The 19,750-nt window shown below is 38.5% G+C and overlaps 2 protein-coding genes across 6 annotated transcripts; one reads left to right on the top strand and one right to left on the bottom strand.

Moving 5' to 3' along the window:
* The first annotated feature begins 452 nt into the window (after nucleotides 1-452).
* Nucleotides 453-7,738, top strand: LOC127642330 (TGF-beta-activated kinase 1 and MAP3K7-binding protein 3-like). 5 transcript variants are annotated; one of them, XM_052124938.1, is made up of 8 exons: nucleotides 453-627; nucleotides 1,480-1,625; nucleotides 1,940-2,108; nucleotides 3,460-4,618; nucleotides 5,185-5,345; nucleotides 5,783-5,876; nucleotides 5,973-6,047; nucleotides 6,906-7,738. In XM_052124938.1, the coding sequence occupies exons 3-8, from the start codon at nucleotides 2,007-2,009 to the stop codon at nucleotides 7,031-7,033; spliced, it is 1,719 nt and encodes a 572-aa protein (XP_051980898.1). In that variant the 5' UTR covers nucleotides 453-627; nucleotides 1,480-1,625; nucleotides 1,940-2,006; the 3' UTR covers nucleotides 7,034-7,738. The 5 variants fall into 5 exon arrangements, with proteins under 5 accessions (XP_051980898.1, XP_051980896.1, XP_051980899.1 ...); XM_052124936.1 differs by having other exon boundaries at nucleotides 1,712-2,108; XM_052124939.1 differs by lacking the exon at nucleotides 1,480-1,625.
* Nucleotides 7,739-8,255: 517 nt separating this feature from the next.
* Nucleotides 8,256-16,891, bottom strand: LOC127642331 (transmembrane protein 47). Its single transcript, XM_052124940.1, has 3 exons — nucleotides 16,488-16,891; nucleotides 10,548-10,688; nucleotides 8,256-10,181 (listed from the first exon to the last, which is right to left on the bottom strand). Exons 1-3 carry the CDS (start codon nucleotides 16,711-16,713, stop codon nucleotides 10,003-10,005), a joined length of 546 nt encoding a protein of 181 aa, XP_051980900.1. The 5' UTR covers nucleotides 16,714-16,891; the 3' UTR covers nucleotides 8,256-10,002.
* Between the last annotated feature and the right edge of the window lie 2,859 nt (nucleotides 16,892-19,750).

Raw genomic sequence — 19,750 nt, 5'->3', positions numbered from 1 at the left:
TATTTATAACCAGTTATTACTACTGCATCCTCAGCTATATTCTCAAGCTCATCTGATAAACTTTTATGACTTATTTTGAGTGGTCTGTCCTTTACCAAATCTTTACAACAACTATTTCTATTTCCACAGATTATTTTGATTCCAGGCATGATTTTCTGTATTTGTATGGCTTCATTACTGGCTACAAGCTCAAAACATACTGTCTATTATACAGTAAATACAACTACAGAATGTTATCTAACAAAGTATAACTTTACTAAATTGTATTATTAGCTGATATTATTATACTTATTATTAAATAAATGTATTATATATTCAAATCTAATAATATATTATTTATATAAAAATATACACAATTTACATTCAACCCCAGCCCGAAAGATGGCACGAATGCGCGCCTTATGTCTCCAAATGAGGAACATGCAACCGGAACGATAGAGGAAGAGAAATAGGCGAAAGTGAAGACGACAATTTGTTGCGTCTGAAGCCACCGTGCTCCCTTTAGGAATCTTTGGCATCAGCCACTGTTGTCATTTCGATCACCTCACCCGTCCCATACAAAGCGGTGTTTTGCCACCAGTGAAAAGCCCTGCTTGGATGTCAATGGCCGTAAGGCTCCATCCCATGGTATGTTGTCTTTTATGCACTTTTCTCAGCACAGTGGGAGCAGCGAGCTGTCGTTTGCAGTGCACCGAAACTGACAGCAAGCGTTCAGATAATCTGCTACCTTGAGTTCTTTATGTCAGCCAGATATGGTCAGGTACGGGGTTAATAAGAAATCAAGAAGATTAGCACACTGTCGCCCGCAGCAGCCGCAGATCGAGAACCCTGTTCGCTCGCGCGCAGTTCTGCGCTTCCGTTTCTCCTTGCGGCTAAAAACCGGACGGCTAACGGCTATGCTAAAGCTAACTGTTAATGAACAGCCAGTGTTGTTGTCTTTCTTCTGCTTATCCTGGAGACAAGTCCGTGCAATATCGACACACATGGAAAAGATGGCACGGCGGTAAATTGCGATATGATTATGTCGAAGAATAATGTCGAAAGTTCTGTTTTGTATTGGAGACCGTTGTCTGTGTTGATCCCGTAAATTGCGTCTCTCTCTATCTTTTTCATAATGTAAAAATAGCGTTGAGTTGTAGCTCTTAAACGGAATTAACGGCGGTTTGGCGTGGTTTAAAAGTTATATGGAGCCTAGAGACAGGTAAAGAGCAGAAGTGTAATTTTTTTTATAAATCGCGTTGCTTTGAAATGCAAGGAATCGTTAATACACAAATGAATTCTCATGTTGTAGTTTGCTAGTATGCACCTTTCTGTGATCAGCCTTTTTGTCTAATGAAGGCCTTTATAACAACTACAAATGTATTTAAAAATATAACTAATTTGCTCTTGAGATGTATATAACACTTATGTATTTGTGAATGTTTTGGTGTACGCAACTAGTCGTTGTCTAATTCAATTTTAAATGTGTGTGTGTGGCAGAATGATGTTGAGCTGATGGGAGTTTTACACATGAAACTCGGTACATGTCTCAGATTGCATGTCATTGCTAGTTTGGATCGCAAAACACAAGCAATTCTTATCCTCCTCCACACACCCAACGTTAGAAGATCAAGGATTGTAGCCCGGTAAGTCTTAGCGTTGCATTGTCCTGATTGTCCTGTATTTGATTTGCCTGCAACATGTTATAAAATCTCTCTTTCTTCTGATGCAGTTTCCCAGCTGCTGTCAGAAAGGGTCAGTTCCACTCTAGTTGCGCGCTATATGCTCCCACTGCGGCACCCCTGTGTCTGCGGCCGTCTGGCGCATAAGAAAACTTTAATGGTTTCCCTTTATGTAATTACGAAAGATTCATACGCATCGACGCAGTTTGTTGGCGGCGCATGTGGGTGTTCAAACTTGATCTATGGCTCTGATGTGTTGTTATCTTGGGCGTTGTCAGGGGATGAGAGGAGAGCAGGTGCTGGGCTCCTGGCTACAGACTTGGTGACTTCCTCTTTGGGCTCAGGATGGCGCAAGGAGGGCCTCAGCTGGACTATCACATACTGCAGGACCTCAAGCAGCGCTTCCCAGAGATTCCAGAGAAAGTAGTGTCTCAGTGCCTTCTTCAGGTGAGAACTTATTTTGGACTGGGTGTATAGATTTTCTATAACTACACATCAGTATAAAATTGAGTAGACAGATAATTACATACAAAATATGTAGACACTTAAAGGGATAGTTCACCCAAAAATGAAAATTCTCTCATTATTTACTCACTCTCATGATTTTCCAGGAGTGTATGATTTTCTTTCTTCATCAGAACACATTTGAAGAAAAATAGAAAATGAACTTCGCTCAGTAGGTCCTAAAAATATGAGTGTAGGGAGAATTCTCTTTTGGAGCTCCAAAAATCACAGGCAGTCAGCATAATCGTCACCGGTACGACTCCAGCGGTTAAATGAATGTCTTCTAAAGTAACACAATCACTTTTCAAGAAAGATTCATATTAAAAATTTTTTAGCTCTACATCATGCTTATGGTCAGGAACAGTACGCGCATGTGATGTTTTCGCATTGGCATTTGAAACACCCGAGAACTGATACATGTACGTCACAATCAGAAGAGCAGCAACAACGCTGTTCCTACAAGTGAGGAGGAATGCTGTACAGTAGCTTGTTTGGTTTCTTTACTCACAATGGTGCATTTGTGTGCTTATGCTGGATGTCTCAGCTGATTGGAGAACATGAGATTATGTCGGTTTGACATAATTGAAATGATGTAATTGAATTAGAAGCAATGGAAAAAATAATTTAAAGATGTTGATTAGAAGAATAGAAGCAATATATTTTATTGCAAAATGTTCAGATAGTTGCAAATATTCAATTTGTTTGAGAGTGAAGGAGACGAGACGGAATTGATTGCCTCACTCACAGTGCATCATGGAAGTGGGCGGTCGCTGCAGAACTTTTTTGCTGTGCTTTGTTGGCAACAATTCTGTGATTGGTGAGTCTTTCTGCTTGATCATGGGAAGTGTAGTTCTTTGTCAGGAATTCTGCTATTAAACACGATTTTTAAACAGTTAAATTGAATTAACGCTCACTGAACATGGCTTATACAGTATACCATCTTTGAGCAACCTTGGAGCTCTGCCCAAGTTTAAATAGAAACTGTTGAAGCAACAGGAGCAGACCTGAAAGGAATTCTGTAACTGACACTCTTCATGATTGGTATATTGCGGCAGCCATAAATGTAATCTCGATGATTTTTTCCAATAATTGTGCAGCCCCATGCTTTGATGTTTTTCATGGAGAAACTACTCAGAGACTGAGAGTTTATCATTTAAAAAGCTGGTAGTCAAATATCATGCTTGGTCATTCTGGGCAAATGCCAGTACTGAGAGTCACATTAGTATTAGGTCACTACATCAGCTGTGTCAGGTGCAAGAACAGGTTTACCTCACTGTTTCCATTTCCTCTTCAGAACAACAATAATCTGGAACTCTGCTGCCATCTGCTGACTCAGGAGAGTAATCGATACCTTTATGAGGAGTACCACAGCCCAGATGAGGTGCACTTGAACCGGAATCACATGCTGCGTATTAGTGTTGGTTATCCTGCCCCCGATGGAGCTCCAAATAATGCTTGCGGCCGGGCTTTGGTCCACAGTTCCAGTGACGGTCACATTGAGCATCCGCAAAGTGGCTTCCCTGATCCTCTCTCCGCCCCTGCTACCATGGCTCCATCAACAGCCTTTAATCCCTTCTTCGTGAACGATCAAGGACGCTCAAACATCCCCACCCCTCCGCCCAGCATCCAGGGCATGTCACCAACATATCCCCCTGTTGCACGTTACATGACTCCCATAACAGTTACCCTCTCCCAGAACATCCCCTCTGTGCCCCAGGCACTACAGATTCCTCCTGGTGCTTATTGTAACAGCGGGAACACCGTGTACATGCGTCCCTCACCCTCTCAGAGTCCTCAGCCTAATCCCTGGCCCACGTCTGGGACATCTGTGTACCAGCAGTCTCCTTACGCCACTCCAACGTATCAGTCTCCGTACAGCTCTCCCCAACATCAGGTCCAGCAGCCGCCCCATGTGTTTCTTCCCATTAGTCCCCCCACACTGTCTGGCCTGTCTTACCAACAACCTCCAACTGTGTCACACAGGCCCTTCATGTCCTCCAAAGGCCCAATGAAGAACCAGATAGAGATCCAACTGGAGGCGCAGCGACCACGCAGCAACTCCCCTGTACATACTCCAGCACTCTATATGGCTACCAGCCCTTCCCCAAGCTCCCCATCTCGCTCCATCAATATTACCGGACTCCCTGGGGCCACCATTCATCAAGGAATGTATGTTCACCAGGGTGTGGCTAGGCCCCGGCCTGCATCTTCTCCCCAGCCTGCTAGTTCTGCCTTCATCAAGATCAAAGTGTCCCCTGGACAGGCACAGTATTCATCAGGCTCTCCACCAGTTGAGGCAGAATCCCTCCTCAATATAGTGGACCAGGGAGAGCGCCATGCTGCCCCTCCCCCCATCCTGCCCATCTCTGCGCTTCCAGGGAACATCTCCAGCCAGTTCAACCGCATGCCTAGACGATCCAGTTCTGGCTCAGATGATTATGCATATACTCAAGGTAAGAATCTGATGCAAGTCTATCTGTCACAAAATTGGCAACAAATTTATCAACGTCGCAAGCTCTAATCCGATTGGTCGGATGCATAGGTTTTAACAGTAAATGGATGCTTCTGAGGAAGAAATAACCACTGGTTTTGCCATAATTTGCAAGATTCAAGGCATCTTTGAAGAGTTCTGTTTTAGTCAGTAAGTAAATAAATCTTTGAGTACACCTGTATTTTCTCCTTTGTTCTCCGAGTTATGGCCAATTCCAGATTTATCTGCCCCAAAATGTCACTCAAAAAACCCTTCGAAAAAAAGTTTAAAGAAAGATTACTTGAATCATGATAAAAAAAGAGGAGAAATCTTTTTTCTGTTTTATTTATGACAGCATTTGAAACATGACATTTATGACATTTGGTTCTAATGGAAAGCTAATAATAAAACTTTTTACATTACATAATGTAATATAATATATAATGCATTTATCTTTGAAATTCATATTCCATTTTATGCAACTCCTTGGCATCTGTTTAGTGTCTTTTTATTCGTGTCAGAATTACGTGTCTAATGTCTCTTCCCCAGCACTTCTGTTGCACCAGCGTGCACGGATGGAGCGTCTGATAAAAGAGCTCATGCTGGAACGGCAGAAACTGGAGCAGTTGAAAGCAGAAGTGAATGAAATGGAATTCGACGCCCTGCAGAGACGTATCAGACGAGTGAACAGCTCCAGTCTGATTTCTCGCGTAAGAGAGATGCGCAAATTTTATAGCTTTTGTCCTGTTTGAATGTCTTTTTTGAAAGGGGGTGCGGAACACACACCCACTTGTTTTACATCACATATAAAGAGTAGGAATGAATCCTCATTAAATTTCTCCAAATAAGCCTTCCATAAATCAAACATACTTAATGTACATGCAGTAAGTACATCATCAATTATGAATCGCATCCGTTTGCTCAGTTCTCACAAATTCTACGTGCGTCACAGAATTCATCACATTCCATGGGTTAAACTGCTGTACGTGGATGTACTCATCCAGTACAGACGTCAACTCATTCCTCGGAGTTGACACAGACTTCTGTAAAGTATTAAAGCGAAAAAAATCATTTTGGGATGTAGTTAATGTAAAAGGAGAAGTGAAGGTAAAGAATGGTATTGTGTGCGTGTTGTATATGTTGCTAGCCTGAGGAGATGACCAGAATTCGGTCGCAAAACAGACAGCTCCAGACTGGCATTGATTGCACCATTAAGGAGACAGACCTGCTGCAGTCTAGAGGTAAAAATATCACAAATGTAGACATCCTTATGACATACAGTATGAACTGAACATATACACTGCTTTGACATTATCTCTCTTTTTTTTCTTTTTTAGGCAAGATTGACGTGAGAGCGATGAACAATTTCTATGATCATATTCAGCCTGGCCCTGTTGCGCCACCCATAAGAGGTGGGAATTCAAAAAGCTTTAGACTGTAGTCATTGTTACACCATCTTTATTGATGTCATCTTATTTTGTTCCTTTACTATGCTAGAATATATCTTAGAAATTGTTTTCATTAAATATACTCAAAAGTCAGTGATGACAATTATTGTTTTACATTACATTTGATTTTTCATTACACATTATATTTCCATAACAATTTGAGTGAACAGTTTGCATAAACAAATTAACATAATAAATGTCAGGAGGACTTAATAATTTGTTTAATTTTTTACATTAATGACAGCATGCACTCAATCTGAGAATGTTCCAAAGTGCATCTTGTGTGCTTTAATGTAATCAAGATGATGTTTGTTTTATTAGTGTTCTGAAATAGTGGAGAATCTGTCAAATTTCTTATTCATTTTACGTTGTAATGTTTATTTATTTTCAAAATACTTTATTTATTTTCAGGTTTAAAATATCAGATTTTGAATATGAAATCTTCAATGTAGTGTTTTAAAACCCACTGTATCTTAAGGAATATAGAGATGGCTTCCATTGAGCTAAAATTAGCCTTTTACTTGCTGTATATTCTGTCAAATTCGTCTTAACCTGACTTCTGACTACACCAGTGGAGTGGAGGGTATTACATAGCTTGTTATGATATAGTGTTTCTTGCACCCTTGTTCTATCTTCATCACTCTTTTGCTGCTATGCGGGCCAGTGGCCCAAATTCAGTGATGTCAAGTTGTGTGTCAGAATGCTAGTGCTTTCTCAAAGCCTCTAATTTAGCCCACAGTAGTCATATATGAGCAGTGATTTGTGTTTGGATAATAAACTAATGTTTTATATGTCTCATAATGTCTTGTTTCCTTTGAATAGTTAAACCTCCGGTCGTGCAAAGGGACGAAGATTACGAGGGAGCTCAATGGAACTGTGAAAGTTGCACTTTTCTTAACCACCCTGCGCTGCACCGCTGTGAAGAGTGCGAGATGCCACGCAACACTTGAGCCGTATATCCAACTTTACAGCCACCCCTCCTGACAGATCATTAATTTTCTACTAATCTACTGTTCCATCATACAACATTCAAGCCCCGCCTACTATCCAATGATTTCTTCTCCATGTGCCCTCAGCTTCACCCAGCAATAACTGAGCCATACCCAATGAAGAAAGACACCTACCTACCCTAGTTCAATATTATTCAATCAGATCCTACCCTCTTTCACCTCTTGAGGAGCTTCCTGCACTTGTTTTTTTTCTACTAGATGCTTTAAAAGAGGAAGACGGGGAACTTTACAGAAACTAACAAAAGGGATTGATTGGAACTAGAGTGGACTCGGTAGTGGTTTTAGGAGGAGGAGCAGCAGCTTCCATAAGTATGTGAGGTGTGGTTTACTAAGAAACCATTCCAAACTGAATAAGACCGCTGTGTTTATACACACACACACACACAAAAAGCCTGAACAATCCTGCGCACAGGGCTTCTCTCCCAGCAAGTTCTATGTATTAAAGAGTTATTTTAATGTAGACTTTACACTGTATGTGCTCACCATGGGCTCTTCTCATTGAATGAAGAACACTACACGACCTGCATATGAACATATACCTGGTACTTTTATGCATATTATGCCACACTGTATTGTGTGTTTAAGATGTTGATTTCTTGCGCAAATGCCTCAAGTTGCTGTAAATAATAAAGGATCTGATTGTACTGTACACTCTGGCAGATGTTAAAAGTATGAAGATGATGTCCTATTGTCTATGGCTGGGTATCAGGACAGATTTCCCATTCTGATTCACATTGACAAGCTTTCAATTCAATTTTGATTTACATATTAATGAAATTCTTTCTCTGCTTATGCTGTAATCATACAGGGAACCTTTTGAACTTAGACTGTGAAAGTATTCATTTAAAAAATTAAGAAGGCCCAAACTGCCCAGTTCAATTGCTGTTTAACAGACTGATTATAATCAACACAACCAAAACTGAAGTAAACTTTCAATCATGGGATTTAATATAAATCTATATATATAAAGATTGTTCAAATGAAGACCGCAATTAATCCGAAAATCTATAATTTTACCCTTCTCGGTTAAGAGAAGTTTCTAGCACCCCCAGTCCCGCTAATTTTAAATGATTATACAAAAACCTTGTTTTTATCTGTTTATTTTTGTTAGTTTATAAATTAGTACAGTATGTGACAACTGTATTTGGGACAGTAAAACCCCAACAGAAATCACACAATCACTCAAAATGTACACTCAAAAATTAATACATACATCCCATTCAAACACAAGCATGCGCACAACAGGGCCTATTGAATACATCTTACTTAGACTAGTCTTACTTGTAAGTCGTCTAAAATTTTCATCTTAACCTTTTCAGTCAGTTGCATATAAACTTAGATCTGTCTAATTTAAGACCAAAATGTAAGCCTGCAGACCCCCAGGCTAACTTTTGTTTCCATTCCATGTTTCCATGTAAAATAACTGTTGGCTGAGCCAGTGGGGGCTTCAGTTGAGACTTTGTTGAAGACTTCTATGATGGTAACAACATTTCATGTGTATTTTTATTATTTGGGTTAAAATCACTAAATTTGTTAAATAGAATAAATTTTGAAGCATTGCAGAACTCTAACAACAAATATTTTCAGACAATGAAAATTGCATTGAGTGTCCACAGTCGGACATTTTTTTTATAAAGCTGTTTAGTGTCTTACTTTTCCCACAATGCAATGTGAAATAGAAAACTGTGAGCTTGTTTAATGCAACAGGCTTTCTATGGCATGGTTACACGAAGTCTTAAGTTAATGGCTGTTTATACAACAGGCCCCAGACTGACAGTTCTATGAAACAACCCTTTAGTCTGCACTTAAATACCTGTATGCAAAATAATACTAATAAGATCACTCTCTGCATATCAGTCAAAACCTACTCTATCTGCAAAGCTTGGTTACACCACAAGACCTAGATGTTTCCACAATGCAAAGTATTTTCTACCAAATCTCGTGTAAACTGAAGATGTGAAATGAAGATCTCAGAAAGATATTTTCAGATGTGCACAAAGGTTGCAATCAATGTGATACTGTATGTACAGGATATGTGCTTAATATAACATCAGCCTCAGTTTATCCTACCATTTCAGTTTTTCTTTGATATATATGTCTATGGCTAAGTGAAGGTCTTTTTAAGTGTCCTGACCAGTTTCTTATTACAATGATAACTTCTGTTTGGCCTATGTGACATGCAAATGTAACATCTGTCATCGAGGTGCCCACACAAAGTCCTACTTTTCCCAGAAAAGTATGCCTTTACTGTACTAATAACGTAATGTTTCTTATCATTTCAAATACTTTTATGATTTTTAATTTTTATATTCTCATTTGCTATCTAAAGAATGTTTCATTTTTCACACAACTGACATTTACAGCAAATAGCAGAATCTACAGTATGCTCTATTGCTGAGTAATAACTGTGAATCTATGTCTATCTGGGAGTTGTTTGATTCTGTCAGATTTGTAGAAGCCTTCTGTCTGCCATGTTTCAGATCCCACCACAGATGAAGGTTTCCCCACAGATCACATCACATACTGGCAGTATTTCTGTGAAGAGCCTAACATCTGGAGTCAGATGAAGATCAGAGAAGGTGTTAGAATAACATGAGGAGAAAGAGTTGATCAAAATGACAGACTGAAAAATAAATAGGATTTTAATGATAGGGTTTAATTGCATGACATGGGATAGTAAAGGATAGTGGAGAATGATTGAAAATGTGGGGTATTAGGATGCTAAAAAGCCTTAAAATATACTGAATTTACATCCATATCTAACAGCTTGGCATCGCACTGCGCTTTAAGGGTGTTTCTTTGTGTGTGCAAAGTCAAGATCAGTTCTGCAAAGAGAACAAATGTTCATTGCATGAGCTGCTATACAAACAGTGAGGACATTGAAGGGTACTGGAGACATTGTAGCAGGTTTAGTAGTAATCTTCATAGTTCTTAGGGTTCAGGCAGTAGAGAATTGCTCCCCCAAAGGAGAAGATGGTGGCCCCCCAGGCCAGACCGTAGCCCCAGTTAAACTCATGGTATATTTTCAAACTGATGGTCTCGATGAACTTGATGGGATACAGCACCAAACAGCAAGCCTGCAGAACCACTGTGAGAAACAAGAAAACTTGCAATGAAATTTGCTGTCATCAAAGAGACAAAAGTAGGTTAAATTCTAAATCCTTAATGGGTTCTATTCCTTGATAAGTTCCACAGAGAGAGTTCAAACTTCAAAGAAATTTGCAAATCCTCTCAAAAGAGATGGGGAAATGTATTTTGTAGATTTACCATCTTTTACCCTGGTTTTAATGCTTCCATAACAAGAATCACTGATTACTGAAATAGATTTGTGCTGTGGATTAGAAAAAACAGTTTTGATGGTTTGTGATGCAAATAATGCATTTGCTATTTCCTGGTCCATTAGCCACACCAGTTAGGTCTCAGAGCCAACAAAACATTTGATATTTTATGTCACCTGCAGCAAAGAGCATAACTGCGACCGGTCGGTAGAAGCGTCTCCTGGAGCGAATGCAGACAGAGACCAGAGCCACCAGGAAGGAAAGGAGGATAAGGAACGCTCCACCCAACAACAACGCCAATGTGGCGATCTGCCAGTCTGCATTTAAAACATAGATAGGACATCAGTTTCAAATTTGTATTATTATACTCCATTATATACTTTCAGGAAACTAACATTTGAATCCTTGGATTTACCATTTTCAAATTGATTTTCAAAGTCGAAACACCAAGACTGTCACCTTACACAAATACACTACCTGGCCAAAAAAAAAAAGTATCAGTTTGGATTTAAGGCATTATGATCTGGGGTTGCTTCAATTGTTCAGGTCTAGGCTCAGCAATGTTATGCGGCAATAAAAGGAAGTCAGCTGAATGTACTGAATGTCCAGGTTATCCCATCAATGGATTTTTTTCTTCCCTGATGTCACAGGCATTTTCCAGGATGACAATGCCAAGATTCATCAGACTCAAATTGTGAAAGCGTGGTTCAGGGAGCATGAGGAATAATTTTCACACATGAATTGGCCACCACAGATTCCTGACCTTAACCCCATTGAAAGTCTTTGGAATGTGCTGGAGAAGACTTTACGGACTAGTTCGACTCTCCCGTTGTCAATACAAGATCTCGGCCAAAAATGAATGCAACTCTGGACAGAAATAATTGTTGTAACATTGCATAAGGTTGTCAAAACAATGCCAAGATGAATGCACACTGTAATCAATGCTAAAGGTGGTCAAACTAAATATTAGAGTATGAAACTTCTGTTTGGCCAGGCAGTGTAATTCACAAACAATTATGCATTTTCATGTCTTTATTGTACACACAGTAAACTTTCACAGTTCGGGTTGAAAATACTTCTTCAAAAGCTATTTGGGGTCAGGGGTCAGCAAACTTGGTGTCAAAACAATGAGATTAAATTTGAGGTATTGGTAGAGTTTTTGAGATTCACAGCAAAAAAACATTTTTGTCTAATTATCCAGGACAAATAAACATTCTTAAAACAAGATAAATTTACTTGAGAAGCAACATGACAAGATATTTTAATTTAGTAAAAAACTAAAATAACAATAAATAACTATTGCCAATGTGGTTAGAAAAAAGCAGATGTTTTAGATCACATGTACAGGCACCTACTGGCTGACAGTAACACGAACACTCACATCTTGGGTTTGCGTAACTGTGAAAGTGAACATTTAAGGGCTACAGAGAGCTTATCAGCAATTCTGGTGGGCTAAATGGGGCATCACATAATGTATCCGTCCCTCTCTTTCTCTCTCCTTGTGTCCCTCTTGTCTGTGCCTTTCATTCATGCACTCTGAGACACTCTAGCTAGAGTAGGGCCTAGAAATAGCACCGAATCCTCCATGGAACGCTGGCTCGGGAGGGGGCAAGGAGAAAGATGGTGTTGGTGGGGTGTGTGTGCCTGAAACAGAATGTCTGCTTCTATATCTGACGATATGAGAGCATATGTGTGGAATCTCACATGCACACTGGTATGACTCCTGAGGAATTTCATGAGGTAAAGTTGGAGCAACGTATTACGAGAAGAAAATCTCAGAGGAGTGACTTGTAAAGTTTATTTTTAGCTAGACTAAGTAAACAAAATTCTGCAGAATTTAATATGACAGATTGGTTTAAATAGGCTATATCTGTTTGGAATTTATTAAAAAAATTAATAATATTACAGGCAAAACCATATAAAACACACCACCAAGTGGTACGGTACCCAGAGAATAGGATCAGAGCATCATACCAAATAAAAATTACTTTATTAAGAATCAATGAATCAACAAATGTCTGTTTACTCAGTGCTTCCTCACTTACAAAGTCACATAGTGTTGATTCACTTTCTATTATAGGGGTAAGCAAACAATCTATTGCAACACCACACATCCTGAATCAAATAAATTACAGACAGTGCATGTTTACACTGTTATATAAAACATAACAGCTCATAGCACAATGGTAATTAATTAATAATGAAAATGGTTTGTTATTTTAGTGCTGAAATTTTTATCTGACCAGTGGTCTTATATTACTATATCATAGAAGCCAACAACAACAAACTATAGTCTTGATGGTGTTTCTTAAAGGAATATTCTGGGTTAAATACAAATTTATCTCAATCGACAGCATTTGTGGAATACTGTAATGTTGACTACCACAATAAATAAATAAATCGACTTGTCCGTTCTTTTCTTTAAAAAAAAATTATATTTACTTATAAACTTACGGTGAAAGTGGAAGTGAATGGGGCCAATTTTTGGTTAATTTTATTAAAAGCACTTACATTAATTCTTCTGTTAAAACTTATTTGAGTCATGAAGTTGTTAATATTGTCATCAGATGATGTTACCCTGTTTAGGGTTTACAATATTTCATCATCATGGCAACGAAGTTGTAAAATTAAATATACCTTTACACAGAAAAGGTTAGTATGTCATGTTATCACTCATATTATTTACATCTTGTGGCTATACTCTTAAAAAAGTGAGTATTTAAATGTTTGAAAATGTTTTTAAGGGGAACATTTTTTTTTATCAACATTATGCCTCAAATGCTGTTGGTTGAGCTTTACCTATATTGAACCTGGAATATTCCTCTGCAACCCTATTTTACATGACCACCCAAGGTAATTTTGGCATTGTGCATCTGCTGCTGTATCATACTCACATCACAAATAAGTACAAAATTGTTAATTAGAGATGAATGCACTCATGGAAATTAATCTAAGAGTGTTTATTATTTCAAAGAGGATTTCACTTTGAGAAGTGAGAGAAAGTCCTGACAAATCATACATTAGAAATAAAGACTAATGATGTTTTCGTTTTGTCATCATTTGATAAATTATTCAAATTACGAAACTTGAGAAAGGGCTCACAAAAATGCACAAGTTGCCAACAGCTGTGTTTAAATAAAACCCTAAAAGCTTTGGATCCATTAACAGGACCTTGTTAACTGTAAATAGAAGCATATTCATCAGTTTGGAAAATAATCTAGAATTTTCTCTGCTGGAAAATAATCATTTCTAACACTTAATCATGTCATAACATCATCTTCAGAGAGAGCATGAGAGCCACACAGGGCACTTCAGCTACATTCCACCGTATAGCTTTATAGTATATTTTTCAATATTCTAGTATGTTTTTATATATCAAAATACTTATATGAGTTTCTAGGCCTTTGTGTGACCCAGGAGAGAGCATATGAGGTTACTAAAAGTGTTGATGCTGCAGAGAACACAAAGAATGGTATATAACCTTGAAATACAGGATGTACTTCTTTAATCAGTTATTATATGAATGGTGTCTTGTATTTTTGCAGCTGGTGTTTTGCTGTTTCTGTTAATTAGTAGTATTCTGACATATATCCTTGGTGTATTTCCTTTATGCTGACACGTATCTCTAAAATATATGGTGTGTCTCATTAAAATACAGGATGCACTTCTTACAAAAACACTTTTAATAAGTTAGATATCTCTTATATGATATGTTTCTGGCATGGTGTTTTACCTTGATGAGTTAAATATCTTTGGAGCTTGTATTTTCTTTCATTAATCAAATGATACTGTGTATGAACAAACAAGGCCGCCTCATTATGAGGGTACACTGAAATGTAGGGCAAAGGTAAAAGGTATGTGATGGGGACATGGCTGTTTGTATCATACACAGGTGTTTCTAAAATTGATGCACTCTTACCATGAACTATGACATATGTAAAAAAATAAGTGGAGTTACCAGTTGATGTATGTTTTTTTTTTAAATAATTAGATGGGGGATTTTCCACCAATATTTAATTAGTGAGGGAAATAGAATATATTGGTGGCGAAGGAAAGAGACAAGGGTAATTATTCTATTGGTCAGAGATAATGGGCAAAAAGATAACAAAAAGGTATATAACTGAGAACTCAGGAGGATAGAGGCAGAACAATCAGCTGACTGGTCTCTTGTTTGTTGGTGATCAATAAACTACAACTTTGGCATCTGGAACTCAAGACTCTGAAAGTTTTCTTCAACTTAGAGAAACTCATCGCAATATTCCACGACAGCTTCAAAAATAAAAAATTGGAGAGAGAAGTATAAAAACAGAGCTGCAAACTTCTGCTGATGTTTGCTTCATATAAAAACAGAATTCTGACATCATGACTTCTGACCTCTCTGGAAAGCCACCAAAAGCCTGTGAATCTTCATGCAGTGAGTGACTTTCCCTTCATCTGAGAAAAGGATTTTACATGACTTTTATGCAACCTTGTCTATGTCTGAGGGGTCTTTGGTAGAACAGAGCTTATCCAAAAAGCCTCCAGGACTGCAGATGGAAATGAGGATAGGAGATAAAAATCAAAACATTCATTACTGTAATCTGTTATTCAGCAAGAAAGTGCCTCTTGGCAAGTTCTTCCAATCTGCTATCATGATGAAGGAAGGAAGAAGGCCAATGTCATAAACGAGAGACTGAATTCCGTCAATAAGACACGATGTCTCCACATTCCTCGCCGTTCGGGTAGGGAAATCAGCGCATAAGCTAGTGCACAGACCATCACATGCCCCCTCCCTCCACATTTAACCGCTGCCCTCTCTCCAGTCGAGCATAACATCAGCACAAAACCAGTCTCACACACTTTCACCACATTCCTGTTGTTTGCGATTATCTCTCCCTGAGAGCTTGCACAACCTCTGGCTTCTGCTTAGTGTGAAAGTGAAACCAATGTTCTGGTCTACAGAAGGCTTTGGAGTCAGCCAGTAATTGCAAAGCTAATGAAACTTAGTTTAATGCACACTGCATGACACAAAGAAAACACAGACGAAATGGAGAGACTGATTACAGAATGCCCAAAATCAATAATGCACTGCAGAGGGAAACGGCCCATTCACCCAGGCTGCTTCATTGGTATTTTGACTGGTGCTTCATGACTTTATAAGGAGCCATACTGTGATGGGATGAGGTCCAGAACCAAACAAGTAGTCACCATAAAAAACCCATCTTAAATCTTAAATGCCTTTGGCTATCCGAGACTAATGTGCCAACTTAGCACAAGACCAACATACTATAGAAAGAAAATGCAGAGGGTAACAGATATGGAGAGCTCCAAAGTGCAGTCCAAACACTCATGCATGCTAGAAAGGAAGTTTCTTTTTTTAGTGCAAAATGACATTTCTAGAATGCACCACTTGTTTCCTTGGTAACTAATCTGTCCACCACATTATGGCCTCTGGGGAGCTCTCCCCTCAAAGTTAACCTCACTCCTTGGCCGGTGAGGAGACTTTAACAAAGGCTCATTTTGTAGACTACAAAAGCAGAATGAAACCCCAACTGGACCACTGATCCCATCCCACATTCCCACATCATCCAAAAGCCCTCCCACCAAACAAGCTGTGAATAAAATATGGTCTCTGATTAAATTTGAAGGATTAACATCAAACAATTAATGAAGCATTATTCACAAACTAGTATCTGTAATGAGATTAATCCTGGTGATATTCTTTTTTAAAACCAGAAGAAATTGAAGACTCTTTCCAAAGCATTAGTTCAAGCCCCTTCTGTTTGAATCTGTTTTATTCTGATAATGGACTGAGAGAAAATTTGTAAAACACAAAGTGTTGACTTTTTCTCCGTTTTTAAATGAACTGGTTAAACACAAGTAAGGACATTGATCATAACGATGTTGATGCACTAGAGCAAAGGGCCCCTTACTCATATACCTCCATAGGCAGAATAGCCTGACCCTTTTTTATTTTTCACACATTTTAAAATATAGAAAAGCAGCATAAGTTATATATATATATATATATATATATATATATATATATATATATATATATAAATATAAATAATAAAAAAAAAAAAAGGATGTTTAAAAATTGTTTACTGCAAAGTTGCAAAAGTAAGGCGTCTCACCGGTCCCCAATGTGCTGCTGCACCGCCAGGTCACGGAGGAAGCGGGCTTCCAGCACGACTCCCACAGGGACAGGTGGTACTGGTCATCCGCGGTGACCCACGCCGGACTCAGCACGGCCCCTACATCCAGGCACAGCGCGAGAAAAATACACACCAGACCCACTAACTTCAGGGGCGTCAACGCCGACACGCGCACTTCCTCCGCTCCGCTCACGGACGAGGCCATGTCGGCTGGATACGCCTGTGATGATGATGATGATGATGTGTTGCGTCGCGTCGCGGAGAAAATGAGTCCAAGAGAGTCAGACGGATGTCTTTTGATCCGTATTCGCGATCAGTGTTTTGAGGATTGCTGAGCAGCTGCGCGTGAGAGACGCTATGGCAGCTGCCCTCACGCTCCTATTAACGCGACTGCACTGCACATTAAGCATCTCTGTTGCACCTGCAGGGTCCTAGTGCCTTGCTAGGACTTCCACGAGCCTCCCATCATATTTCTTCATCTCTCTCTTATTTGCTCTTTTCCCTCCCGCTTTTCTCTCTTTATCACTCTCACTATCTTGCTTTCACAAACACACATGTAGAGCAAATTACACTGTTCTAGCTATATCAAATCATAGACAATGAAACTTCAAAATAAGAAGAGCATGACAATAATAAATAAAACACTTTCAGAATCAAGCCAAAATCTGGGTTCCAATGAGGCACCTACAATTGAAGTGAATGGGGGGCCAATGCATGTAGGCCTACATTAAAATATTCACTGTTTCAAAATTATAGCCACAAGACCTAAACAATATGTGTGTAAACGTGATTTTTGTGTGATGAAATTACCTTTTCTGGTTATAGCCAATTTTACAGCTTAGTTAGCATGACGAACCCTAAAACTCTAAAATGACTGTAAAAATTACAATTTAAACAACTCAACAGCTCGAATAAAAAATTAGTTCTAACAGAATAATTAATCAAAGTGCTTTTATAAAACTATAAGCTTCACATTTCTGCTTTTAAACCCTCCAAAAATTGGCCACATTCACTTCCATTGAAGAAAAGGAGGGACGAGTCGGAATTATTTTTGTGGAAATCAACATTATGCCACATATGCTTTTGATTGAGCTTCACTTGAATTCAGGGCCAGCATGTAAAATGACAGAGTCACATCACAAGAGTTTTTGTTTGTTTGTTTCTATCAAAACAGAGACGGATCCTCAGCAAATACAGACTCAGCGATCACAGTCTAGAAAAAGGCCGACACAGACAAACATGGCTTCCAAAGGAAGAACGAGTCTGTGCTCACTGTGACACGGGTGAGGTCGAGACAGAGACACAGTTTCTCCTTCACTGTGAGAAATTTACAGAGGTGAGAGAGAAATACCTCCACAAACTCTCAAACCTCATGCCACAGTTTTCCAGTTTTCCAGTAACTGATCAGATGCTGGTGTACTGGGGGAGGACAATCATGCATCAGTTGCAGCTAAATTAATTTGTACTTCAGTCACATTACTTTTATTTTCTTATGTTCATGTCTTGTTAAATGCTTATTTTATTTTATATTGTATAGTGTATATTGCTATTATAGTTTATTTTATTCATTACCTGGCACCTTATTTTAATTTTATCTTTTTTGTTATTTGTTACTACATTTATATTTACATTTATGCATTTGGCAGACGCTTTTATCCAAAGCGACTTACAGTGCACTTATTACAGGGACAATCCCCCTGGAGCAACCTGGAGTTAAGTGCCTTGCTCAAGGACACAATGGTGGTGGCTGTGGGGATCGAACCAACGACTTTCTGATTAACAGTTTTTTTATGTATAATATTACTATTTTATTATTATTATTTGTCTTATCTGTTTTGTCTATTAATGCTTTGGTAATATTGTATGTAAACATAATCATGCCAATAAAGTACTTTAAATTAAAAATTTAATCAGGGGGGGGAGAGAGAGCTTGGCAACATTGTAAAAAAAAACTTTCTTGACTCTGAAAAGGGAAACAAAAATGAACAACACCAAAACAAAAAAGATGAGGAAGAAAAGAGTACAATTAAGACAATTATCTTCTTCCATGGGACAAATTCTGTTTCATCTTAACCAATTTCAGAGATAAGTTTTCATTCTTTAATTGACATATTGGCATATATATTTTTATAGCAATAGTCTACAAGCAGCAGACGTGCAATCACATCTAGCCAAAACAAACCAACCATTCCTACCTATATTTTAGTCATAAAATAAATACATAAACAAACGACTCTAAAAAGAAAGAATATTGTTCTATTTATAACTATCCTCCATATAACATCGGCTCGAACTGTCGCCCTCGTCAGCGGCTTTGCATGTTCATCACTGTCCAGTTATTTCTGACTGCGCATGCGTTTGGGTGTTGCTGGTAAGCTCAGCTTTTACTTATTCTGTCAATAAAAATTTAACTCGCTGCTATTTCTGTTGATTGTATACAGTAGGCATTGAATATATAGGTTGTATAAATGTGTAAGTTTTTAGGTAGAAAACTGTGTTAACAACACGCTTTCAGTCACGGACACGGAGTCAATACTCATCATGAACAAGGACTAAAAACATCGACACAGTTTAAAAATATGCGCTTTTTGACGTTTTGAGACAACAGATTTTCGTTTCGTTATAGTGAAATAACGGCCGTTAGTGTTTGTCAAAATGTACCCGTTTTCTTTCGCGTCCTGACAAAGGTTAAACGTGTCCTGTACGTGCTAGGAAGCTAACAGTTCACAGAAAATGATTTATGTTTATGCTGTTTATTGGGATTTTACATAACGACACACATTAAACCAATTGTTGAATTTTGTTGTTGTTTTGTGCTTGGCCTGAAAACTGTATGGTCACACTTCTACTATGTGTTTAGGTGATATACAATTGATGGATGGCTGTTGATTAAATCTGGTTTGACTCTTCTCTCCATACCAAGGTCCAGCCGCTCTCATTTAAAAAGCTGCAGGAATCATGGGAGCCGGTGAGTCCATTTAAACTGAATTCCATCCAGTGATATTCTCAAAGATGCTGTTTTTGTTTTTCTTAACATTGCCTAGATACTTGGTGGGTGTGTGTATACAGAGTCTTTCCTAGTTATCTGTGAATCTACTGGAGCTCACTTCAAGAAGATGCATAATTTCCAAATTGAGGTTTTTCAGCACAGGGTCTCAGTCTACATATTCCTGTGTATAATACGAGTCTATCAGATATTCCTGAATCACAATATGGCATCTGTTTTATTCTCCCAGTCTCAA

The sequence above is a fragment of the Xyrauchen texanus genome, unplaced genomic scaffold (genome assembly GCF_025860055.1).
Source record: "Xyrauchen texanus isolate HMW12.3.18 unplaced genomic scaffold, RBS_HiC_50CHRs HiC_scaffold_553, whole genome shotgun sequence".
Lineage (NCBI taxonomy): Eukaryota > Metazoa > Chordata > Actinopteri > Cypriniformes > Catostomidae > Xyrauchen > Xyrauchen texanus.
This window is presented reverse-complemented; position numbering and strand designations above follow the sequence as displayed.